This window comes from Gobius niger, assembly GCF_951799975.1.
Source record: "Gobius niger genome assembly, chromosome: 8".
NCBI classification, from domain to species: Eukaryota; Metazoa; Chordata; class Actinopteri; order Gobiiformes; family Gobiidae; genus Gobius; species Gobius niger.
In genome coordinates, this window is record NC_136859.1 from 35,192,943 (window position 1) to 35,212,654 (window position 19,712).

The 19,712-nt window shown below is 44.6% G+C and overlaps 1 protein-coding gene across 1 annotated transcript in view; it reads right to left on the reverse strand.

Moving 5' to 3' along the window:
* The window catches only part of notchl (notch receptor, like), a 51,976-nt gene that overhangs the window by 17,714 nt on the left and 14,550 nt on the right, over positions 1 to 19,712 (reverse strand). Inside the window, exons 2-6 of the mRNA XM_079562230.1 lie at positions 17,925 to 18,069; positions 14,798 to 15,130; positions 10,358 to 10,581; positions 6,572 to 6,899; positions 49 to 224 (exon numbers count right to left, since the gene is read on the reverse strand). Coding sequence (XP_079418356.1) covers positions 49 to 224; positions 6,572 to 6,899; positions 10,358 to 10,581; positions 14,798 to 15,130; positions 17,925 to 18,069 — 1,206 coding nt within the window. The remainder of the gene's footprint in view (positions 1 to 48; positions 225 to 6,571; positions 6,900 to 10,357; positions 10,582 to 14,797; positions 15,131 to 17,924; positions 18,070 to 19,712) is intronic.

Here is a 19,712-nt window from a genome sequence, read left to right on the forward strand (position 1 = left end):
GATGTAATTTGTCTACTTGAGATGTGTTAGTACTAAAACTTAGCTTACCCTGTGGGACAGTGCGGCCCTGACCCGATGTCCCTCTGTAGCCCCTCTCTGCTGCCCCTCTGTGGTCACACACAAACGCTGCCTCGTGCCGTTTGGGGCAGCGGCTGGTAACATCCTCCATCGAACTCTGGGTCACGTCTGTGTCACTGCCAACGTCCTGCTCCCTCCTCAAAGGCCTGTGGACCAATTACACAGAACAGTAAACAAACTATGTGGAAATTATTCAACCAGACACTGTGTAGTAGAAATGTTTCCAATCCAAATTTTTTTTTTTGCCAAGTGTCACATCTTTTCTTGACCCTTGACTGAGGGTGCATCTGAGTTCCAAAAACGGCGCAAATACATTGTGAAGCAACTAAAACTGAGGGTGCAAATGTTCGAAAGTCAGGTTGTAATGCACTCCTTTGTGTGATCCTAAACTCGATACACATCTGGGGCCTCAATCACAACACCGCATCAGTTTCTGACTTTAAAAGTGTGAAGAAAAGTCTCCAAAAATGTTGTGCACATAAATCAAATAAAATCTGATTTACAGTGGAAGTTTAGCACCCCATATCAAAATGTCTAATAATGTGAATAATGAAAAGGTGAAATTATTTCCAAAAGGCTTGAGAACGTAGATGAGACACATAACATACAAAAAACGTGTATGCCTCCATCCATCCATCCATCCATTTTCTTCCGCTTTATTCGGGGCCGGGATGATGCCCAGACTTCCCGATCCACACACACCTCCTCCAGCTGTTCTGGGGGGACCCCGAGGCGACACCAGGCCAGCTCGGAGACATAGTCCCACCAGCGTGTCCTGCCTTCCACGAGGCCTTGTCCCACTAGGACATGCCTGAAACACCTCCCGCAGGAGGCGGCCAGGAGGCATCCGGAACAGATGCCCTAGCCACCTCAGCTGGCTCCTTTCGACGTGAAGGAGCAGCGACTCTACTCTGAGCCCCTCCCGGGTAACTGAGCTCCTCACCCGATCTCGAAGGGTGCGCCCAGCCACCCTGCGAAGGAAACTCATTTCGGCCGCTTGTATTCGCGATCTTGTCCTTTCGGTCATTACCCAAATCTCATGACCATAGGTGAGAGTGGGAACGTAGATCGATCGGTAAATCGAGAGCTTCGCCCCCCGACTCAGCTCCCTCTTCACCACGACAGACTGATACGGCGACCACATCACTGCTGACGCCGCACCGATCCGTCTATCGATCTCACGCTCCATCCGCCTCTCACTCGTGAACAAGACCCCGAGATACTTGAACTCCTCCACTTGAGGTAAGGACTCCCCACCGACCTGTAGGGGGGAAGCCACCTTTTTCCGGTGGAGAACCATGGCCTCAGATTGGGAGGTGCTGATTCTCATCCCGGCCGCCACACACTCGGCTGCAAACCGCCCCAGAGCGTGCTGAAGGTCCTGGTTTGTTGGAGCCAACAGAACAACATCATCTGCAAACAGCAGAGATGAGATCCTGAGGCTCCCAAACCGGACACCCTCCGGCCCCTGGCTGCGCCTAGAAATTCTGTCCATAAAGGTTATGAACAGAACCGGTGATAAAGGGCAGCCCTGGCGGAGACCAACACGCACCGGGAACAGGTCTGACTTACTACCGGCAATGCGAACCAAGCTCCTGCTGCGGTCATACAGGGAACGGACAGCCCTTAGCAGAGGGCCCCGGACCCCATACTCCCGGAGCACCCCCCACAGGGCACCACGATTGACACGGTCAAACACTTTCTCCAGATCCACAAAACACATGTGGACTGGTTGGGCGAACTCCCACGAACCCTCGAGCACTCGATGAAGGGTATAGAGCTGGTCCAGTATGCCACGACCAGGACGAAAACCGCATTGTTCCTCCTGGATCCAAGGTTCGACTATCGGCCGGATCCTCCTCTCCAGCACCCTGGAGTAGACCTTACCTGGGAGGCTGAGGAGTGTGATCCCTCTGTAATTGGAGCACACCCTCCGGTCCCTCTTCTTAAAGAGAGGGACCACCACCCCGGTCTGGCAATCCAGGGGTACTGTCCCCGACCGCCACGCGATGTTGCAGAGACGTGTCAGCCAAGACAGTCCTACAACATCCAGAGACTTAAGGTACTTGTGTATACCTCATAGCTCAAAATATGGCAAATGTTACAACTTTAAACACTTTACACAGGCAGCCAAGATTCTTCCTTCCAAAAGTCTTCCAGAAATAAGAGATTTCTGGGCTGTCTGTCACACAGATCTTCAATGATGTTTGTGGATTTTGAGCTGTGTTTACAATTTTTACCCTTGTGTTGAGGCCCTTAGCTTTGTAGGTTTTTCACAGATGGAGTTACGTTTTCTTTTCTTTCATTTAATCCATTCTCTGTTCTACCTAAGAAATGTTATTTTATTGTTCTTGATTTTAGGCTGAAAGTAACATCTGTCCTGGGTCTATACATGAAAAATAGGCTTGTAGCTAATTCTGACATTTTTACAGAAATGTTGATTAAAGGGACTATACAGGGTTTTCAGAGCCCAGGCCTATTCACCACAACTGCCTTTAAAATCCTGCAATGTCACTCAAAAAGTTATGAATTGCCGTCATGCACGAGCTTAATATAGAAGGTGTGGTTACATGTATGACCTGAGGTGGCAGTAGTGAGTATAAAATGGCTAACTTGCATTTAGCCCCTTGAACATGTACTGTCCCTGAAATAAATAAATAAATAAATAAATAAATAAATAGAAAAATCTTAATTTGAGAAAACGGGTCCTAAAGCTGCACTAAGCTATGTCTTTTTGAATTTTTTTGTCAGTAGGAGTCAGAAGTGAACCCTGCTCTGTTCTCTGCATGTGGAGCGGTCGGATGGTCTTCAGACTTTTTTTCCCCGCCCCCGTTGCGTCGTTCTACTGTCGCTGATCATCCAGGCGAGCCACAACCCCATCTCGAACGAGCCTAGTGCTGCTTTGCTTTGTGATCACAAAAGTGTGTGCACACCAAACGCGGTTCACACGGTGGGGCAGTTGATTCCTGTGTATTGTCGGTGTAAGTGCAGTAAGTGCAGGTATGTATGTGCGGGTGATGAGTGTGCAGGTGCGTCAGAGCGGTGTCCTTCAGCGGCAACGCACGGCAGCTGTTCAGTAGTCTCACCAACCAGACTTCGCTTCTTTACAGAAGAGGGTCTGGCAACACTCCATTGCGCGCTTTCAAAGGAAGTGACGCAGCGATATGGAGCCTACCGACCAATCAGAGCAGCTACCTTAACGGGCGTCACGTTGTTGCGCCTTTGTTTTGTAGTTTTTCAACACAAGCAACCACTTCACGTAATCTCCAGTTTGCTTGTATTCTTACGTTTTTCTGACATAAACGACAGAAGTCATTTACTGAACTCCGTGTGGCAGGGAGCGCCATTGTTAATGTCCGAATGATACAACTTGCTTGTCGCTGTTTCTGTCGTCACATCCGCTATGTTCTCATTGGCTGCTATGCGCTTCGGTTGTCCCACATTAGTCCCGCCTCAAGCAGTAGCTTTTCTACGACGGGGTCGCCAGACTAGTCTCCTGTTTATTAATTAATAAGCATCGGAGATTAGTCTGGATGCCAGGCTAGCTGTTCAGAGCGGCGTGAACGAGCGGGAGGAGGCAGAAGGAGTATAAACACATTCAGGAAATATTTATTGATTATCTGAATTTGGAGCAACATAACTGCCTCTTCACTTGTAAGTGAAACGGAGACACCATTTGAGAAGAGGAAGTATTCATAACGATCAGCAGCTGTGGTTTGAAATGCCTTTCCCGAGCCCAGGCATTCGGATCGGAGGAATCAAACGCTTTAAAAAACTTGTGAAAACACGGGCACATTTAACAAGGCGCTGGATTACAAACATGTTTAACAGGGGATTTTATCATGGCATGATTACTGGACAGACAGGTACTGCACATTCAAACCCACCCCAGATAGCAAGCCGATGTGGCCCACATCAGGCAAAGAAGTGGCACTTGTGGCATTGGTGTGGCCCGCGGGAAACAGATGTAAACCAGAAGTGGGCCATGTAAAACATAACAACACATGGCCCATTATTGGAATAACGTTTATGGGCCATGGCAAAGACATGGCACGTGTGGCCTCAATATCTCCAGATAAACCAGCAGTTAACCAAATGTGGTCCACATGCAAATGACCAACTATGGCCCATTAATGAAAACACATATATGGGCCACTTATGGCTAAACATGGCAGTTCCAGGATAGTTTAAACCGGAATAACCAGAGGCAAACCAAATATGGCCCATATACAAAATATCAAAAATGGCCCAAAAATGGCAAAATATCTGTGGGCCAATGGTGGCAAACATCAGTGGGCCATGTCTGGACCACCTTTGAATAATCTGGTTTACTACTGGCTAAGAGTTGGACCTGTTCTGGGTTTATTGTGGGCCAGATGTGGTAACCGGATGTGGACCGCGTTATGGCCGATAATCCACGCGGTATGTGGGCCAAATCAACGTGTCTTATGTGGGCCACATCTGGGCCATACCAATTTTGCTATCTGGGACACATATTGAAATAATATCAGAGAGCAGCAGTGGCTCCACCTGAGGTGAACACATACGAGCAGAGGCGTAGCTTGCCATAAGGCAAGGCAGGCAGCTGCCTGGGGCCCCCAACAGTCCGTTATTCAGAGGCCTGCAGAAAACGCTTGATATACACAGTCTTCCTAATGATTTTGGTGATGCAGTTACATTATCTCTCCACCAAGGCGCTTTTCATCCCTGTCCTGCTGCATGCTTTAGTGAGTCATGGTTCCTACACTGCATTTCAAATTATTATGCATATTGTATTTTTGTGTTAAAAAGGTAAAAACTTTTTTTTTTTAATGAAACTCATGGATGGTATTGTGTCTCGGGGCTCTTTGAATCACTGACATTAATCTCAGACGCCTGTGATGATTAGTTGTCAAGCTAAGCCCAGTTAAGGGAAAAACTACTGAAAAAGGATGTTCCACTTTATTAAGCAGATCATCATTTTCAAGCAATATGAGAAAGAAAAAGGATCTCTCTACTGATGAAAAGCGTGAAATAGTTGAATGCCTTGGTCTAGGTATGAAAAGCTTCGACATTTCATGAAAGATTAAGCGTAATTATCATACTGATAAGAGATTTGTGGATGATTCAGAGCACACAGGGGTTTGTGCAGATAAAGGCACAATGAGGATCGTTTCTACCAGACAAACACATCAGATTAAGAGAACAGATGCTACAAAGCAGCAGACAGGTAATTTGCAGCTGCTGGTGCCTCTGGAGTGTCCCGAACATCAAGGTCTAGGACCCTCCAGTGGCTCAGAAATACATGAAGACTCATTTTCAAACAGTCTTGTTCACTGATGAGGCCGTGTAACCCTGGATGGTCAGATGGATGGAGTAGTGGATAGTTGGTGAATGGCCACAATGTCCCAACAAGGCTGTGATGTCAGTAAGGAGGGGGCGGAGTCATGTTTTGGGCCAGAATCATGGTGAGAGCTGGTTGGCCCCTTTAGGCCCTTTTAGGCTCACTGAAGGTGTGAAAATGACCTTTGAAAAATATGTGGAGTTTCTGACTGACCACTGTCTTTTATGCTACAAAAAGAAGAGCCGTGTTTTCCCGAACAAGATCATCTTCATGCATGACAACGCAACATGTCCTGCTGTAAAGAATACCTCTGCATCATTGGCTGCTATGGGCATAAAAGGAGAGAAACTCATGATGTGGACCCCATCCTCCCCTGACCTCAACCCTATTGAGAACCTTTGGAGCCTCAACAAAAAAAAAACTTCTGTGAGGGTGGGAGGCAGTTTTCATCCAAACGGCAGCTCTGGGAGGCTATTCTGACATCCTGCAAAGAAATCCAAGCAGGTGACCCGCTCCAGCCCAAATGATGCCCGCTCTCCCAGTGCGCAGTGCACCGAGCGGCCACCAGAGGGCCCCCTACCGACATTCTTGCTTGGGGCCTCTTTGTACCCTTGCTACCCCACTGCATACGAGCGTCTGATTGCAAGGCTTTCAAGCGTTAAAATAGAGACAGCAGCGCGGTCCGTGATGTTAGGTGTGTACGCACCTTTAGGAGGTGACGGCTCCCTGCATTATTAAACAAACGGACATTTGATGAGGATTCAGCTGCATCAGAGCAGGTCGCTCATATGTTTTATCAGTTCATCATATTTTGTGAACTTCTATCATAATGCTAAACTCTGACTGTGTTAGCTGCTTCTGCTGCTTCAAACACTTGTGATCTCTGCACGTGTTAGTGTTTACATGGTGAGGGGCAGGTGGGGGGTGTGGAGGGGGTGTCCTGTGAGATGGTAGAGGTGCAATGCTGGTCTTCTTTTGTGGTACAAAGTTCACTCGCTGTTGGCAAATGTGGCGATACAATGTGGGAATGCAACCATGCCGGTCCAGCAAAACGGAGTAGCTTAGAGTAACTTAAAGTGTAACATCATGCACATATTTTTCCTGAAATTGCCATATTCGAATTACAGTGTAGTTTAGTTTGTCGTGTGTTGATTGTGCATTGTGTGAGACCTCATGCGGATGGCGTCCTCTCCTAACGGCTCTCGACGTCGCCTCTTCTCCTCCTCCTTGTTCTTCTTCTTCTTCCTCAGACCCGTCTTGTCCCGGTCCCTCCCGGAGTGGGCTCTGTGGTCATGGACAGGGTTTGTGCCGCCCCAGGACGAGGCTTTGGACTTGGAGGGACGGGCGGAGCTCGGGGAGAGGGCACGGTTTCTGTGGGCAGCCCCTTCGATCGAACGGCGCCTCGCCCTTCTCATCGCGATCAGCACCACGCCAGACAGCAGCAGCAGCAGCCCGACCGCTACCGCCACAACAGCCCACGTCCATGATGGCAGGGGCACTGCGGAAGGTCACAGGTCAGTAGTGAGTGGACTTTAGACATTAGATTAGACCAAGAAATGAGTCCGGGGTTAGTACTCTTTCCTCTGGTTTGGTTCCCAGATCGTGGAGATTAAGGTTAAATCACACTTTATTGTCCACGTATTGAAATTTGTCCTCTGCATTTAACCCATCCTGTTATGCAATCCGTATGGAGCAGTGGGTGAGGGACCCATCTCCAGTGTGGAGTCAGGCTAATGGTCAGTATCACCTGGCTTATATGTTTTTAGTTGTAGGAGAAACTGGTGTACCTAAAGGGAACCTATGCAGACAGGGGGAGAAGATGCAAAGTCCACACAGCAAGGCCCCCGTTCAGGTGGGAATTCAATGTTCAGCCTCAAAGAAAATGTATCTAAAATGTGACTTATCAAGGGGTGAAGAGATCCCGCTTATAAGCTCTTGGGCTTTTCCCATAATTATGAAACTGTGAATATTTGGTTAATGAAATGTGCAATCAAGAATCAAATACTTCAAATGTAAGTGTTTTATGTTGGACAAGTATTAAAAATGAATATAATTATTAGAGAAAACTTAACCACGATTAATCGAATATCACAAGTGTGATATAATCGTGATTTTAAAAATGTATCGATCGATAGCCCTGCTTTTAATATATGTAATTAGGCTTACATATTTTTAATAGCCTTAGACAAGCCAAAATAGTTTGAATGTGGAAAACTTCCTTGAGTTTGTTATCCTTTTTTATAGCCATTGCATCAAAGTTAAGAGTTAGTTTAGAGGAGTTTATTATAACTGCTCACATTTAGCCATTGCATCAAAGTTAAGAGTTAGTTTAGAGGAGTTTATTATAACTGCTCACATTTACTAGCTTAAAGGAGACATCTGCAAATATACCGTTTTGAGCTTTAAACCATGTTCTAATGTTCCCTCAACAACAGACTTGAAGCAACACTTTACACAGACTTGGACTAATCTTGTTCGTCTTGGGCAACAACTCTCACTCAAACTTGCGCACAGCGGAATCAAAGTGTTTATTTATCAATGCCAAAACACTGATAAATGATTGTTTATTTGACCGCAGCATACGGTCAAATAAGCAGCCATACACCAAGTCTGGAAGTGGTGTACACAATGCACCAACTTAACTAAACACACACTACACTAAACAGTGCTGGAAAACAGTGTTTAACAGCATGAATTGCATTGCCACATTGCATATACAGTGGCGAGAAAATGTAAGTACACCGTGTGGAATTTCTCACATTTCTGCCTAAATTGGTCAATAAATGTGGTCTGATCTTCATCAAATTCATAAGAATGAATAAACAGTGTCTGCTTAAACTAATACCACCCAAACATTTATATTTTATCATATTTTTATTGGCCATAATATGTAAACATTCACAGGAGAGGGAGGAATAAGTAAGTACAAATCTCACTGAACAGCAGCAGTTTTGTAAAGAGGAATGATCCAAGATTCATCCTGATCATTGTGAGCGTCAAATCTACAACTACAGTAAAAGCAGTTATTGATGCAAAAGAAGAGACAGTAAGACATTTAATACAGAGGTTCACTTACTTATTCCATGCATGTTGTGAATGTCTCAGGTTTTTCTGCAAAATATCTTGATAAACTCATTTTTCTATTGATGAGATCACGTTGTCCAGGCCCTGAGGCAAGAAAACAGCCCGGCACCATGATTCTCCTGCTCCAGATTTCACAGTGAGCATAGGGTTTTGATGTTGATGTGCTGTTCCATTTGTCCTCCACACATGACGTGTCCACTGAATATTTTTATAGTAGTGCTGTGGAGCATCCAAGTGCTCTTTCGCAAACCAAAGTTGAATTGCTTGGGAGGAACACACAATGTCATGTGTGGAGGATAAACGGAACAGCACATCAATATCAAAACACTATGTTCATTTTAAGACTGAGAATCATGGTGTTGGGCACCATGGGGGCACACTGTTTATTAATTCTTATGATTTTGATGAAGATCAGACCACATTTAGTGACCAATTTAGGCAGAAATGTGAGAAATTTCACGGAGTATACTTCCTACCTCATTAGTGATTTAAACTCTTTCAGAGTAGAATGTAGAGGAGCTGAGCGGCTCTTTTAGAGGAGACTGTAGAGGAGCTGAGCGGCTCCTTGAGACGAGACTGAAGAGGAGCTGAGCGACTCCTTCAGAGGAGACTGTTGAGGAGCTGAGGGAGTCGTTTAGAGTCGAATGTAAAGGAGCTAAGCGGCTCCTCCATCAATGGCACAACTGTATATAGCGCTTTTCTACCTTCATCAGGCCCAAAGCACTTCACAGCAGTCACCAGAACCAGTCAGAAGTAATGGGTGATTCCTTCTACTAGGGTTGAGCGATGTCCCCTTAATTTGCCGTTGACGATGTTTACAGTGAACCATGATATCGTCCCTCTCTCATTATAAGCATTTTTAAGACATTATCATATCCCATATAGAAGCTGCATATTGTTTATGTTAGGAAAAATGTGAGATTGCAGGATAAATGGATCTAAACTAGTGGTGGGCCGTTATCGGCGTTAACGTGCTGCGTTAATGCAAGCTATGATGACTTTCACCGTGATATTTTATGGTCAGCACACATTACACGACTTTTATGCCCAACGTGGGACGCACAGGAGAAACGTGAGTGAATAGCGTCTCCAAAGCGACACACAGAAGCAGCGGCCAATGACAGAGTGAAAAAACACCGCAGCGCCTCCCTATTTCAAAACAGCGACATAAACAACTCATTTCATGGCCACAGCCCCACACGAAACAGCCCCACACGAAACAGCGCAACTTCATCACCAAAAGTTCACGAGAGCCTTTTCCAGGTAAATTTCAACCGCGAGCAGAGTTTAACCGCAGCACTTAAGGAGTTTGGAGACGAACTTTCCTGCTCCTTTTCTCCGAGTCCGTTAGCTTCTCTTTCTCCGCTCCGCCCATTTCCTTTTCTTATCAAATCCTAAGAAATACGTCCTGCATCTTCGTGTTGTTGACGTTTATCTCCATTTTGACAGAACTATCGCCAGGTTGAAGCTCGTAGTAGCAAGAGCTGCAGCAGCATGAACTGCGTTGTTGTGACAGTGATCACATGACACTGTTGACACTGTTGACCAATCAGGAGACGCGCACATGTTTCCCACGCTCACAAACAGAGGCCTATATTTTCTGATCTGGTAAGATGGCCCACATTACCCGTAAATAAATACTTGGGGACTCCTGCCACAACTGTCCCATGTGAGAGACTTTTTTCTTTAGCAGGTCATAGTTGCAGAAGAGGAGATTTAGTTTGTCACCAGAAAATTGATTGACACAAAGCTACTGACTGTAAACAGTTCATTAGGACCTCTTATGTAGTCGGCCTACAGTTCAAAATTAATGTTTAACTGAATAAACAGTTAGTAAACACAAGTATATATCTAATCTGATATGACCTGTACCTTTTGTGACCTCCACCTGGACCTGGTCGTTGTCTCTGCTGCCCATCTCCTCCCGGAGCCCGCGGAGGCTGAGCACGGCTTGCAGCTCAGGCAGCGAGGCTCTGAGCGCAGGTTGCAGCTGGAGCGCCGCCCGCAAGAAGCTGGCCGCCTCTGTGGCATACAGGAAACATGTGGAGGGCAGCGAGGAGCAGGGCCGGTTGTCCACCTGCAGCGCCACAAGCGATCTGCATAGAAGATCAACATCAGATCAACAACAGATTACATCCAGGTACATTTAATTACTTCATCTTGGGGAAGATTCTGTCTCCCACTTAGGCCTGGGGAAGTGACCACGGCTCCAAAAAGTTTGGGAACTACGGCAGTAAAACATCCTTTTATAGCCAATGCATCAAAGTTAAGAGTTAGTTTAGAGGAGGTTATTATAACTGCTCACATTTACTAGCTTAAAAGGACTATACAGAGTTTAAAAATGTAAATGTTAAAATTATGTATTTTCCTCCCCCGCATGTTCCAGTAATGACCTAATGTGTAGAATGACCTCAGACCTGTTCACCACAACTGCCTCTAAAATCCTGCACTGTCACTCAAAAAGGTGTTAATTCGGGTCTGAAGTGGCATCATGCACGAGCTTAATATAGAAGCTGCAGTTACACGTATGACCTGAGGTGGCAGTAGTGAGTATAAAATGGCCAACTTGCATCTAGCCCCTTTAAAGGAGACATCTGCAAAATATACCTTTTTGAGCTTTAAACCATGTTCTAATGTTCCCTCAAAAACAGACTTGAAGCAACACTTTACACAGACTTTAGTTCATCTTCATCTCTCACCCACTGGCCCTCATTTATCAAACGTGTGCACAGCGTAATCAAAGTGTTTGTGCCGGTTTTGGCAGTTTTGCCAAAACACTGATAAATGCCTGTTTATTTGACCGCAGCGTACGGTCAAATAAACAGGTATACACCAAGTCTGGAAATGGTGTACACAATGCACCAACTTAAAGGAATAGGCCACTGTTTTTACATACTGAGATATGTTCTTACCTAACTGTAGCCGAGTTAATATATCCCCGTCTGGTCTTTGTCCATGCGCTCTGTCACGCAAACGGAGCACATACGCAGCCTCTCCCACATGTCATATAGCTCAAGTCACTCAAGTCAAGTCAGTAGTTACAAGTCACGCAGCTTCTATTGACGGAAGTGAGCGGGGGAAGTCTTTAGGAGTTACTGCGCGGACGCTGTGCTCCTCGTATCATTACGCCTCACAATATAGTACCCCTTTTTATCTGCTTACAAAATCGACATGCTACATTTCTGTGTAAATATACTTCGCATGAAAACACTTCACGTAACTTTATTTAAATAGGGAACACGTGGAAGAGCTTTGTAGCTTCTATCGTGAGCTTTTTTGGAGCTATATGACATGTGGGAGAGGCTGCGTATGTGCTCTGTTTGCGTGACAGAGTGCACGGACAAAGACCAGACGGGTATATATTAACTCGACTAAGGTTAGGTAAGAACATATCTCAGTATGTAAAAACGGTGGCCTATTCCTTTAACTAAACAGTGCTGGAAAACAGTGTTAAACAGCATGAATTGCATTGCCACATTGCATATACAGTGGCGAGAAAATGTAAGTACACCTCCAGGTGGAGGTCACAAAAGGTACAGGTCATATCAGATTAGACATATAAAATGAGTAGCAAGTGCAAAAGTGGATCAGCAGCAAAGTCATTTTATACACTCTCATTTACACATCAGATTGGGGGCCCTGATACTGTCATAGTCCATTTCAAATGATAAATGTAAACATTATTATAAATTGCTATACGCTCGCTTCTAGCTTGCACTCGGAGCTTCAACAATAGAAGAAGAAGTAACCTAGAGGAAAGAGGGGTGACAGTAGCGTATTGGACCAACCCTATTTGATGCGCCTCCAGGGCGTTCGCGAGCGTCGCCCTATCAGGTGCTTTCCCCAGCAGTGACATACGTTGTAGCTGGGCCACCAGGGCAGATGCTATGTCGGCCCACCGATGTAAACAAGTCACGGAGGATTAGCTTCATTGTGAACCGGAGCTACAGCAACTCTCACTTCCAAATTATTATGCAAATTGTATTTCAGTGTCAAAAAGGAAACAAACAAAAAAAGAAACATTTTTCAATGAAACTCATGGATGGTATTGTGTCTCAGGGCTCTTTGAATCACTGACATCAATCTCAGACGCCTGTGATGATGAGTTGTCAGGTAAGTCCAGTTAAGGGAAAAACTACTGAAAAAGGATATTCCACATTATTAAGCAGATCATCATTTTCAAGCAATATGGGAAAGAAAAGGGATTTCTCTGCTGATGAAAAGCGTGAAATAGTTGTCTTGGTCTAGGTATGAAAACCTTTGATATTTCATGAAAGATTAAGCGTAATCATCAACCCTATAGAGAACCTTTGGAGCCTCAACAAGAAAAACTTCTATGAGGGTGCGAGGCAGTTTTCATCCAAACAGCATCTCTGGGAGGCTATTCTGACATCCTGCAAAGAAATCCAAGCAGAAACTCTCCAAAAACTCACAAGTTTAATGGATTTAAGAATTTTTGAAGCTCTTATCAAAGAAGGTCCTATGTTAAAATATAACTTGACCTTTTAAGATTTTTTTTTGATTGAAATAGCTTTTGATTTCAGTAAATATGACCTCATAATGCTGCAAATTCAACAAATGACCATTTTTATTTAATTACAAGCTTTAAAATGTATTGAAACGATGAGTTGCATAATAATTTGGAACAGTAGATTTTGAGTTTTTTTTACTATATTTAATTTTTTTAATTATTTTATCACTGGGAGGTTTTTTCAACCACATTTGGCATTTCCTTACCTGGTTCATCTGTACCCAGCCTCAGCACTACGTCCATTATTTCGTGTATGGGTGTGTGTGTTGCTGCGTGTGTGTGGCTGCGTGTGTGTGTGTGGCTATGGGGAGGGGGGTGGGGAGAGCAGTGTTGTCTGTTTGGAAGAGTGGGTGGTTGGGTGGGCGGGAACTGCTTTTAATCTGTAAAGCACTTTGTGTTACAACTCTGTATGAAAAGCGCTTTATAAATAAAGTTTTGATTTGATTTGATTTGATTTGATTTAAATGATCCTCGAACAGTTAAAGACTTGAAAAATATGCTGACTCTCATTTCAGTTGACAATTTATGAAATCAGAGAAAAATGTTATTTGCATAATCATTTGGAACACGGAGACACACATCAGTGTTTCTTTACCTAAACACCCAGGATTAAAAGGCGACAAGAAAACTTATTTCAGTGGCTGAATCTGCGCTGGTAATGTGTTTGGGCCTCGAGGATGCCTGTTGTAACATTACCACCGGAGAAAAGCTAATGCTACAAGCTAAATCTCCGGTCCTCACGTGAAAACGAGAAACATGCATGAATAAAGTCACCAAAACCACCATCTACATAAAGAACCATTCAACAATGATCACACACTGAGCTGGGCTGGCTGATGTTGTAGTTTATTGCTCACATAATCTACAATTAGCTCCGGGAGAAAACCATAGCTTGTTAGCTCAGTTAGCTTGCATCGAGATCCCCTTTTCTCCCGTGAAAACAAGCATTGTGCACTAATAAACGCCAATAAAGCCGTAACTACAAAGAGCAGCCTTTATGATGATAACTGGAATGTGCAAGGAATGCCCCCAAAGGTATGATAGCTGCTTCATTCACTCGGGCGCATTACTTGTCGACCCCTTCTTGAGTCTTGATCAAGCGCTAGCGAAAATCTGATCCAATCGTTTCAAAGGAGTTCACCTCTCCCACCTGATAACGGAGCTCAGTTGTGAAGGTCCAGAACCTCTGTACGAAACGCAATGAGTATGAAGGTATAGCAAAACCAGGCTACTTGCTTACTTCACTCCTACTTTACTTGACCAAACCATTACGCCACTACTTGTTTGACGAGCAATATTGCAATCAGTCACGATTAACTTTGGTTACAATAATTTATCCTGATTGTTTCTGTCAATTTAATCTTCTTCATGCATGCTCTTAAAGCCTTATAGTTTTAAATTTTCTATAGCTATTTTATCTAATTTCTGTGTCTTATGTTTCATGTTGCACGATAGTACCTTGAAAAATTCCTAGTTTGCGAACCTGTTCTCAAACAATGGCAACAAACACTATTCTGATTCTGATTGAAATACTGCTGATTTGTAATTAATCCGTTACAATGATCGATCGATTTCCAGCCCTGATAAATAATAGTCTTTCTATCAGCCTCGACAGTTTTACGTTTTAGCAGCAGCAAAGGTATTTTTCATAACATTTTTGATTATTCCAAACAATGCAGCTCGTGTTTGTATGGCCTGGGTAGTTTTAAATTGAAGCTTCTCGAGTTTTATTGTTGATCCGTTGTCACAAAAACAGCCCTGATTTACAGAGGTGCACTTACCCGTTAGCGTCTGCGGTGGACGCCTGCGCGAGGAGCTCCTCCAGCTGCCCGGGGCCGTACTGGAACAGGTCTCTACCGGGGCCAAACGGAGCGGCCCCCCTCAGCCTCAGGGGGGACTGTAGGACCATGCTGAGGGCCCACAGCACGGATGAGTTCACAAAGGTCCCGTGGCTGAGCGGGATGCGAGTGTGGACCAGCAGCGTCCCTTTGGCCCACTGCGGCGTCTGCTGCAGCACACAGTCACCCCCGTCCCACCCGCAGGGGGCGCTGTCACAGCCGTGGTCACAGTGGGAGTTGCTGTAGTGGTTGCGACAGTACTGGATGTGGCCTGGACTGAGGGAAGCGAGATGAGGATCAGAGAGAAGAACCATTTGATAACAGTCATTTAACATAATATGTTGTTGTGAACTTAATCTCGTGTCTCGTCTCGGGACATATGTCTCAGCCGTCCCTGTGCAGTACACTTAAAATTCAGGTCAGGTCTTTCTGGATAATATCGTGACAAACTTATGAATGAGTTTTTCTATTGATGAAATCACGTTGTCCATGCCCTGTGGCAACAAAACAGCCCCACACCATGATTCTCCTGCTCCAGACTTCACAGCGAGGAGAGGGTTTTGATGTTTCATTTTTCCTCGACACATGACGTATTCAGTGGATTGATGAACATACAAAGTGCAGGTGCAAACTACAAAGTGCAGGCGCGCTTTGTGGTTTACAACCAAAACTTTCTTGAAGCTGGAATCATGTTCGAAGGAGAAGAGGACCAAGTCTGAAGTATGGGCATATTTTGGGTATTTTAAGAATGCCGAGGGACAGTTGATGGAAGACGGTTATTCTGTTTGCAGAACGTGCAGGGAAAAAGTGTCTGCTAAAGGCAGCAATACTTCAAACCTCATGACTCATCTCAATCAACAACTCTATAGCCAATGTTAACGTTAGCGTTTTAGCTGAAATGCATCATGTGGGGACTTTGGGTTGAGGGAGAATGCCTTGAGTCACCCCATAGTGTGGCCGCAGCGCCACCACCGGCATATAAGCCGTGTCCACGTACCTCCATACTGAAATGGCGCAATGCATTATGGGGCTCCCAGGGGGCAGATAAGAGTTGGTTGCCAAAGCAATAGATTCACTCTTGCTGTATTATTCTGAAATATAATAAACACTATTAAGTTGTTTGAAATTATTTAAATTATTTGTGTAAGACTATCAATTCTTTTGAACATATGCAACACACTTACTTACACAAAAATATTGTGATAATACCGGAAACTGTGATAATTTTGGTCACAATAACTGGGAGGTTAAATTTTCATACCATGACACCCACAAGTTGGATTTATCGATTGTTCTGGCGCTTTTTTATTAGCTCAAGTTCTGCTTTAAGTCGAAGCGTGCAGGCGAAGGAGCATTTTACAATCAATTATTTTACGCCAAATAACCATCCCACCTGTTCGCCAAAGACACCAACAGTCGTTTTGGTTCAGACTGGGACACACTTCTGCCGGAGAACTTTGAGATGAAGTCGTCCTCCCGGAGGAAACACCGAGACGAATGTCACGGTCCCCACTGCTGCCTACAGTCAGCGATCAGAGGTCAGTCTGGTCAAGGAAGTTGCTTGCACACTGAGTTATTTATCTGACGGAAGATTACAAAAACGGCAAATGCATTTTGTTTGTCACGGCATATGTTGTCTCACAATTTTTAGGCAGGTGTGTAAAGCTATAACGGCGCATTTGGGAGCCCTAAAATAATGAATGTTCTGTGCAGCAATTTGTGGAAAGATTTGAACAATTAATGTGCTTGACAACCCGAGCCGGTGCTGGCCCTTCTGGGCCCCTAAACAAAAATCCACTTGGGGGGCCTGACAGTACACATCCCAAGGCTATTTGTCAAAAACAGTTCCACTGTGCAGAAGTGCAAGCAGTGGAAAATAATGACCTCAATTTGGGCACTGCCCCTCCTGTGTGAGAACCAGTGACCACTAAGCCACTGTCAGACTAATCGTAATTAATCAAATTTCAAATGTGTGATTAATCAAGGTCAAGGTCAAATTTATTTATAAAGTACAGTTACAACAACTATCGCTATCGCTTGAGCAAAGATGCCCCTGAGACAATCCAGCACATACAGTAACTACAGGGTGTAAGATGCTGCTGGGAAAGCTTACATGGAGCACCATAACCAAGTGGCTGGTGTAGTGTACAGGAACATCTGTGCAGAGTATGGGCTGGAAACCCCAAGGTCAAAGTGGGAAACACCTCCAAAGGTGGTAGAGAATAACCGAGCCAAGATCCTGTGGGACTTCCAGATACAGACGGACAGAATGGTAATGGCGAACCAACCAGACATTGTGGTGGTGACAAAGAGCAAAGGAAAGCTGTTGTGGTCGACATAGCAATACCAAGACTTCAACATCAGGAAAAAGGAACACGAGAAACTAGAGAAATACCAGGGGCTCAGAGAAGAGCTGGAGAAAACCTGGAGGGTGAAAGCATCAGTGGTGCCCGTGGTCATTGGGGCACTCGGGGCAGTGACCCCCAAACTGGTGGAGTGCTCCAGCAGATCCCAGGAAATACATCAGACACCTCTGTCCAGAAAAGTGCAGTTCTCGGAACAGCAAAGATACTGCGCAGAACCCTCAAGCTCCCAGGCCGACAGTAGAGGACCCGAGCTTGGAGGAAACCACCCACGGAGGGCGACAAGTTTTTTAAAAATATGTATATATATATTGCTCACTGGAGGTGTGTTTAAAATTGTTCAGCCTGACCACTCAGCAACACTGACGTCATGTCCGAGTTCTATATAGCCAATGTTTTTCTTTTTTTACAATCTTTGCATGGTGTTATAATTAAATGCTTTTAAAGAAAAAAAGTGTCTTTTCCTTGTTAGCATATTGCACAAACCCAAAAGAAGACCACATTGTGTTGATGTATCAAATAACTTGATTAATGTTTATTGGCTGCAGTTATTACATTATAAATGGATTTTCTTGTTGCAAGGTCCATAACGTAATAACCAGCCCATAACGTAATAACCAGCCTAACTTATTACGTTATCAGTCAATCGTTATTATGTTATTGACCGCTATTACGTTAACAGTTCATACTAACCCTTCCACACTCACTTGCAGATGGTGCGCTCGGGCTCACAGTCGAAGCCGTCCCTCAGACACTCGGCCTCCTTACACTCCCGGTCACACGCTCCGTCACCAAACTTGTCCTTACACCTCCGGCTGACAGGACACTGGACCCAGGGGTCACTAGACACAGCTGTGGAAGAACAGATGAGCACAGGGCCTTTGTCACTTCAGGGCAATGTCATTTCAGGCACATCACCTGCAAACGTTTCAAGCAGTGGTGGCTGCTGTTCTCTTCCGGGGGAGAGACCCCAAACTCTCTCAAAAAACATCTAAAACCAGCAGACATGCAGCACAAAAGTGATTTCTAATGTATTTTGCTGTATTATCTAGCCTCTGTGATCCTTTGATTGTGCAGGCTTCTCTGACCCCTTCTATCACTGTGTCTGGATCTGAAATAGCGAGTGAGTGCTGCTTCACTCACTCGGGCGCAATACATACGTCACGACCAAACACTAGCGAAAATCAGATCCAATGGTTTCAAAGGAGTTCACCCCTCCCACCTGATAACGGAGCTCAATTGAGAAGTTAGAGACCCTTGTACGAAACGAAGTAAGTACGAGGGTATGGTATAAATAGAATTGTGTTTATTTGTTGTTTTGTTTGTTGATCTTTTACAGGTTAAATGTCCCTACACTGCGTTCCAAATTATTATGCAAATTGTATTTTTGTGTCAAAAAGGTAAAAAAAAAAAAGAAACTCAGGGATGGTATCGTGTCTCAGGGCTCTTTGAATCACTGACATTAATCTCAGAGACCTGGGATAATTAGTTTTCAGGTTAAGCCCAGTTAAGGGAAAAACTACTGAAAAAGGGTGTTCCACTTTATTATGCAGATCATCATTTTCAAGCAATATGGTAAAGAAATAGGGTCTCTCTGCTGATGAAAATTGTGAAATAGTTGAATGCCTTGGTCTAGGTATGAAAACCTTCGATATTTCATGAAAGATTAAGCGTAATCATCATACTGATAAGAGATTTGTGGATGATTCAGACACACACGGGTTTGTGCAGATAAAGGCACAATATGGACGGTTTCTGCATCAGATTAAGAGAACAGATGCTACAACGCAGCATACAGGTATTTGAAGCTTCTGGTGCCTCTGGAGTCCCCCGAACATCAAGGTGTAGGACCCTCCAGAGGCTGCAGTTGTGCATAAACCTTCTATCCGGGCCTCACCTAAACTGTTAATTGAATGCTGATGAACAGAAACGGCTGCAGTGGCTCAGAAATACATGAAGACTCATTTTCAAACAGTCTTGTTCACTGATGAGGCCGTGTAACCCTGGATGGTCAGATGGATGAAGTAGTGGATAGTTGGTGAATGGCCACAATGTCCCAACAAGGCTGTGACGTCAGTAAAGAGGTGGCGGAGTCATGTTTTTGGCCAGAATCATGAGGAGAGAGCTGGTCGGCCCCTTTAGGCCCTTTTAGGCTCCCTGAAGGTGTGAAAATTACCTCTGAAAAATGTGTGGAGTTTCTGACTGACCACTGTCTTCTATGCTACAAAAGAAGAGCAGTGTTTTCCCTAACAAGATCATCTTCATCATGACAACGCACCATGTCATACTGTAAAGAAAACCTCTGTATCACTGGCTGCTATGGGCATAAAAGGAGAGAAACTCATGATGTGGACCCCATCCTCCCCTGACCTCAACCCTGTTGAGAACCTTTGGAGCCTCAACAAAAAAAACATCTGTGAGGGTGGGAGGCAGTTTTCATCCAAACAGCAGCTCTGGGAGGCTATTCTAACATCCTGCAAACAAATCCAAGCTGA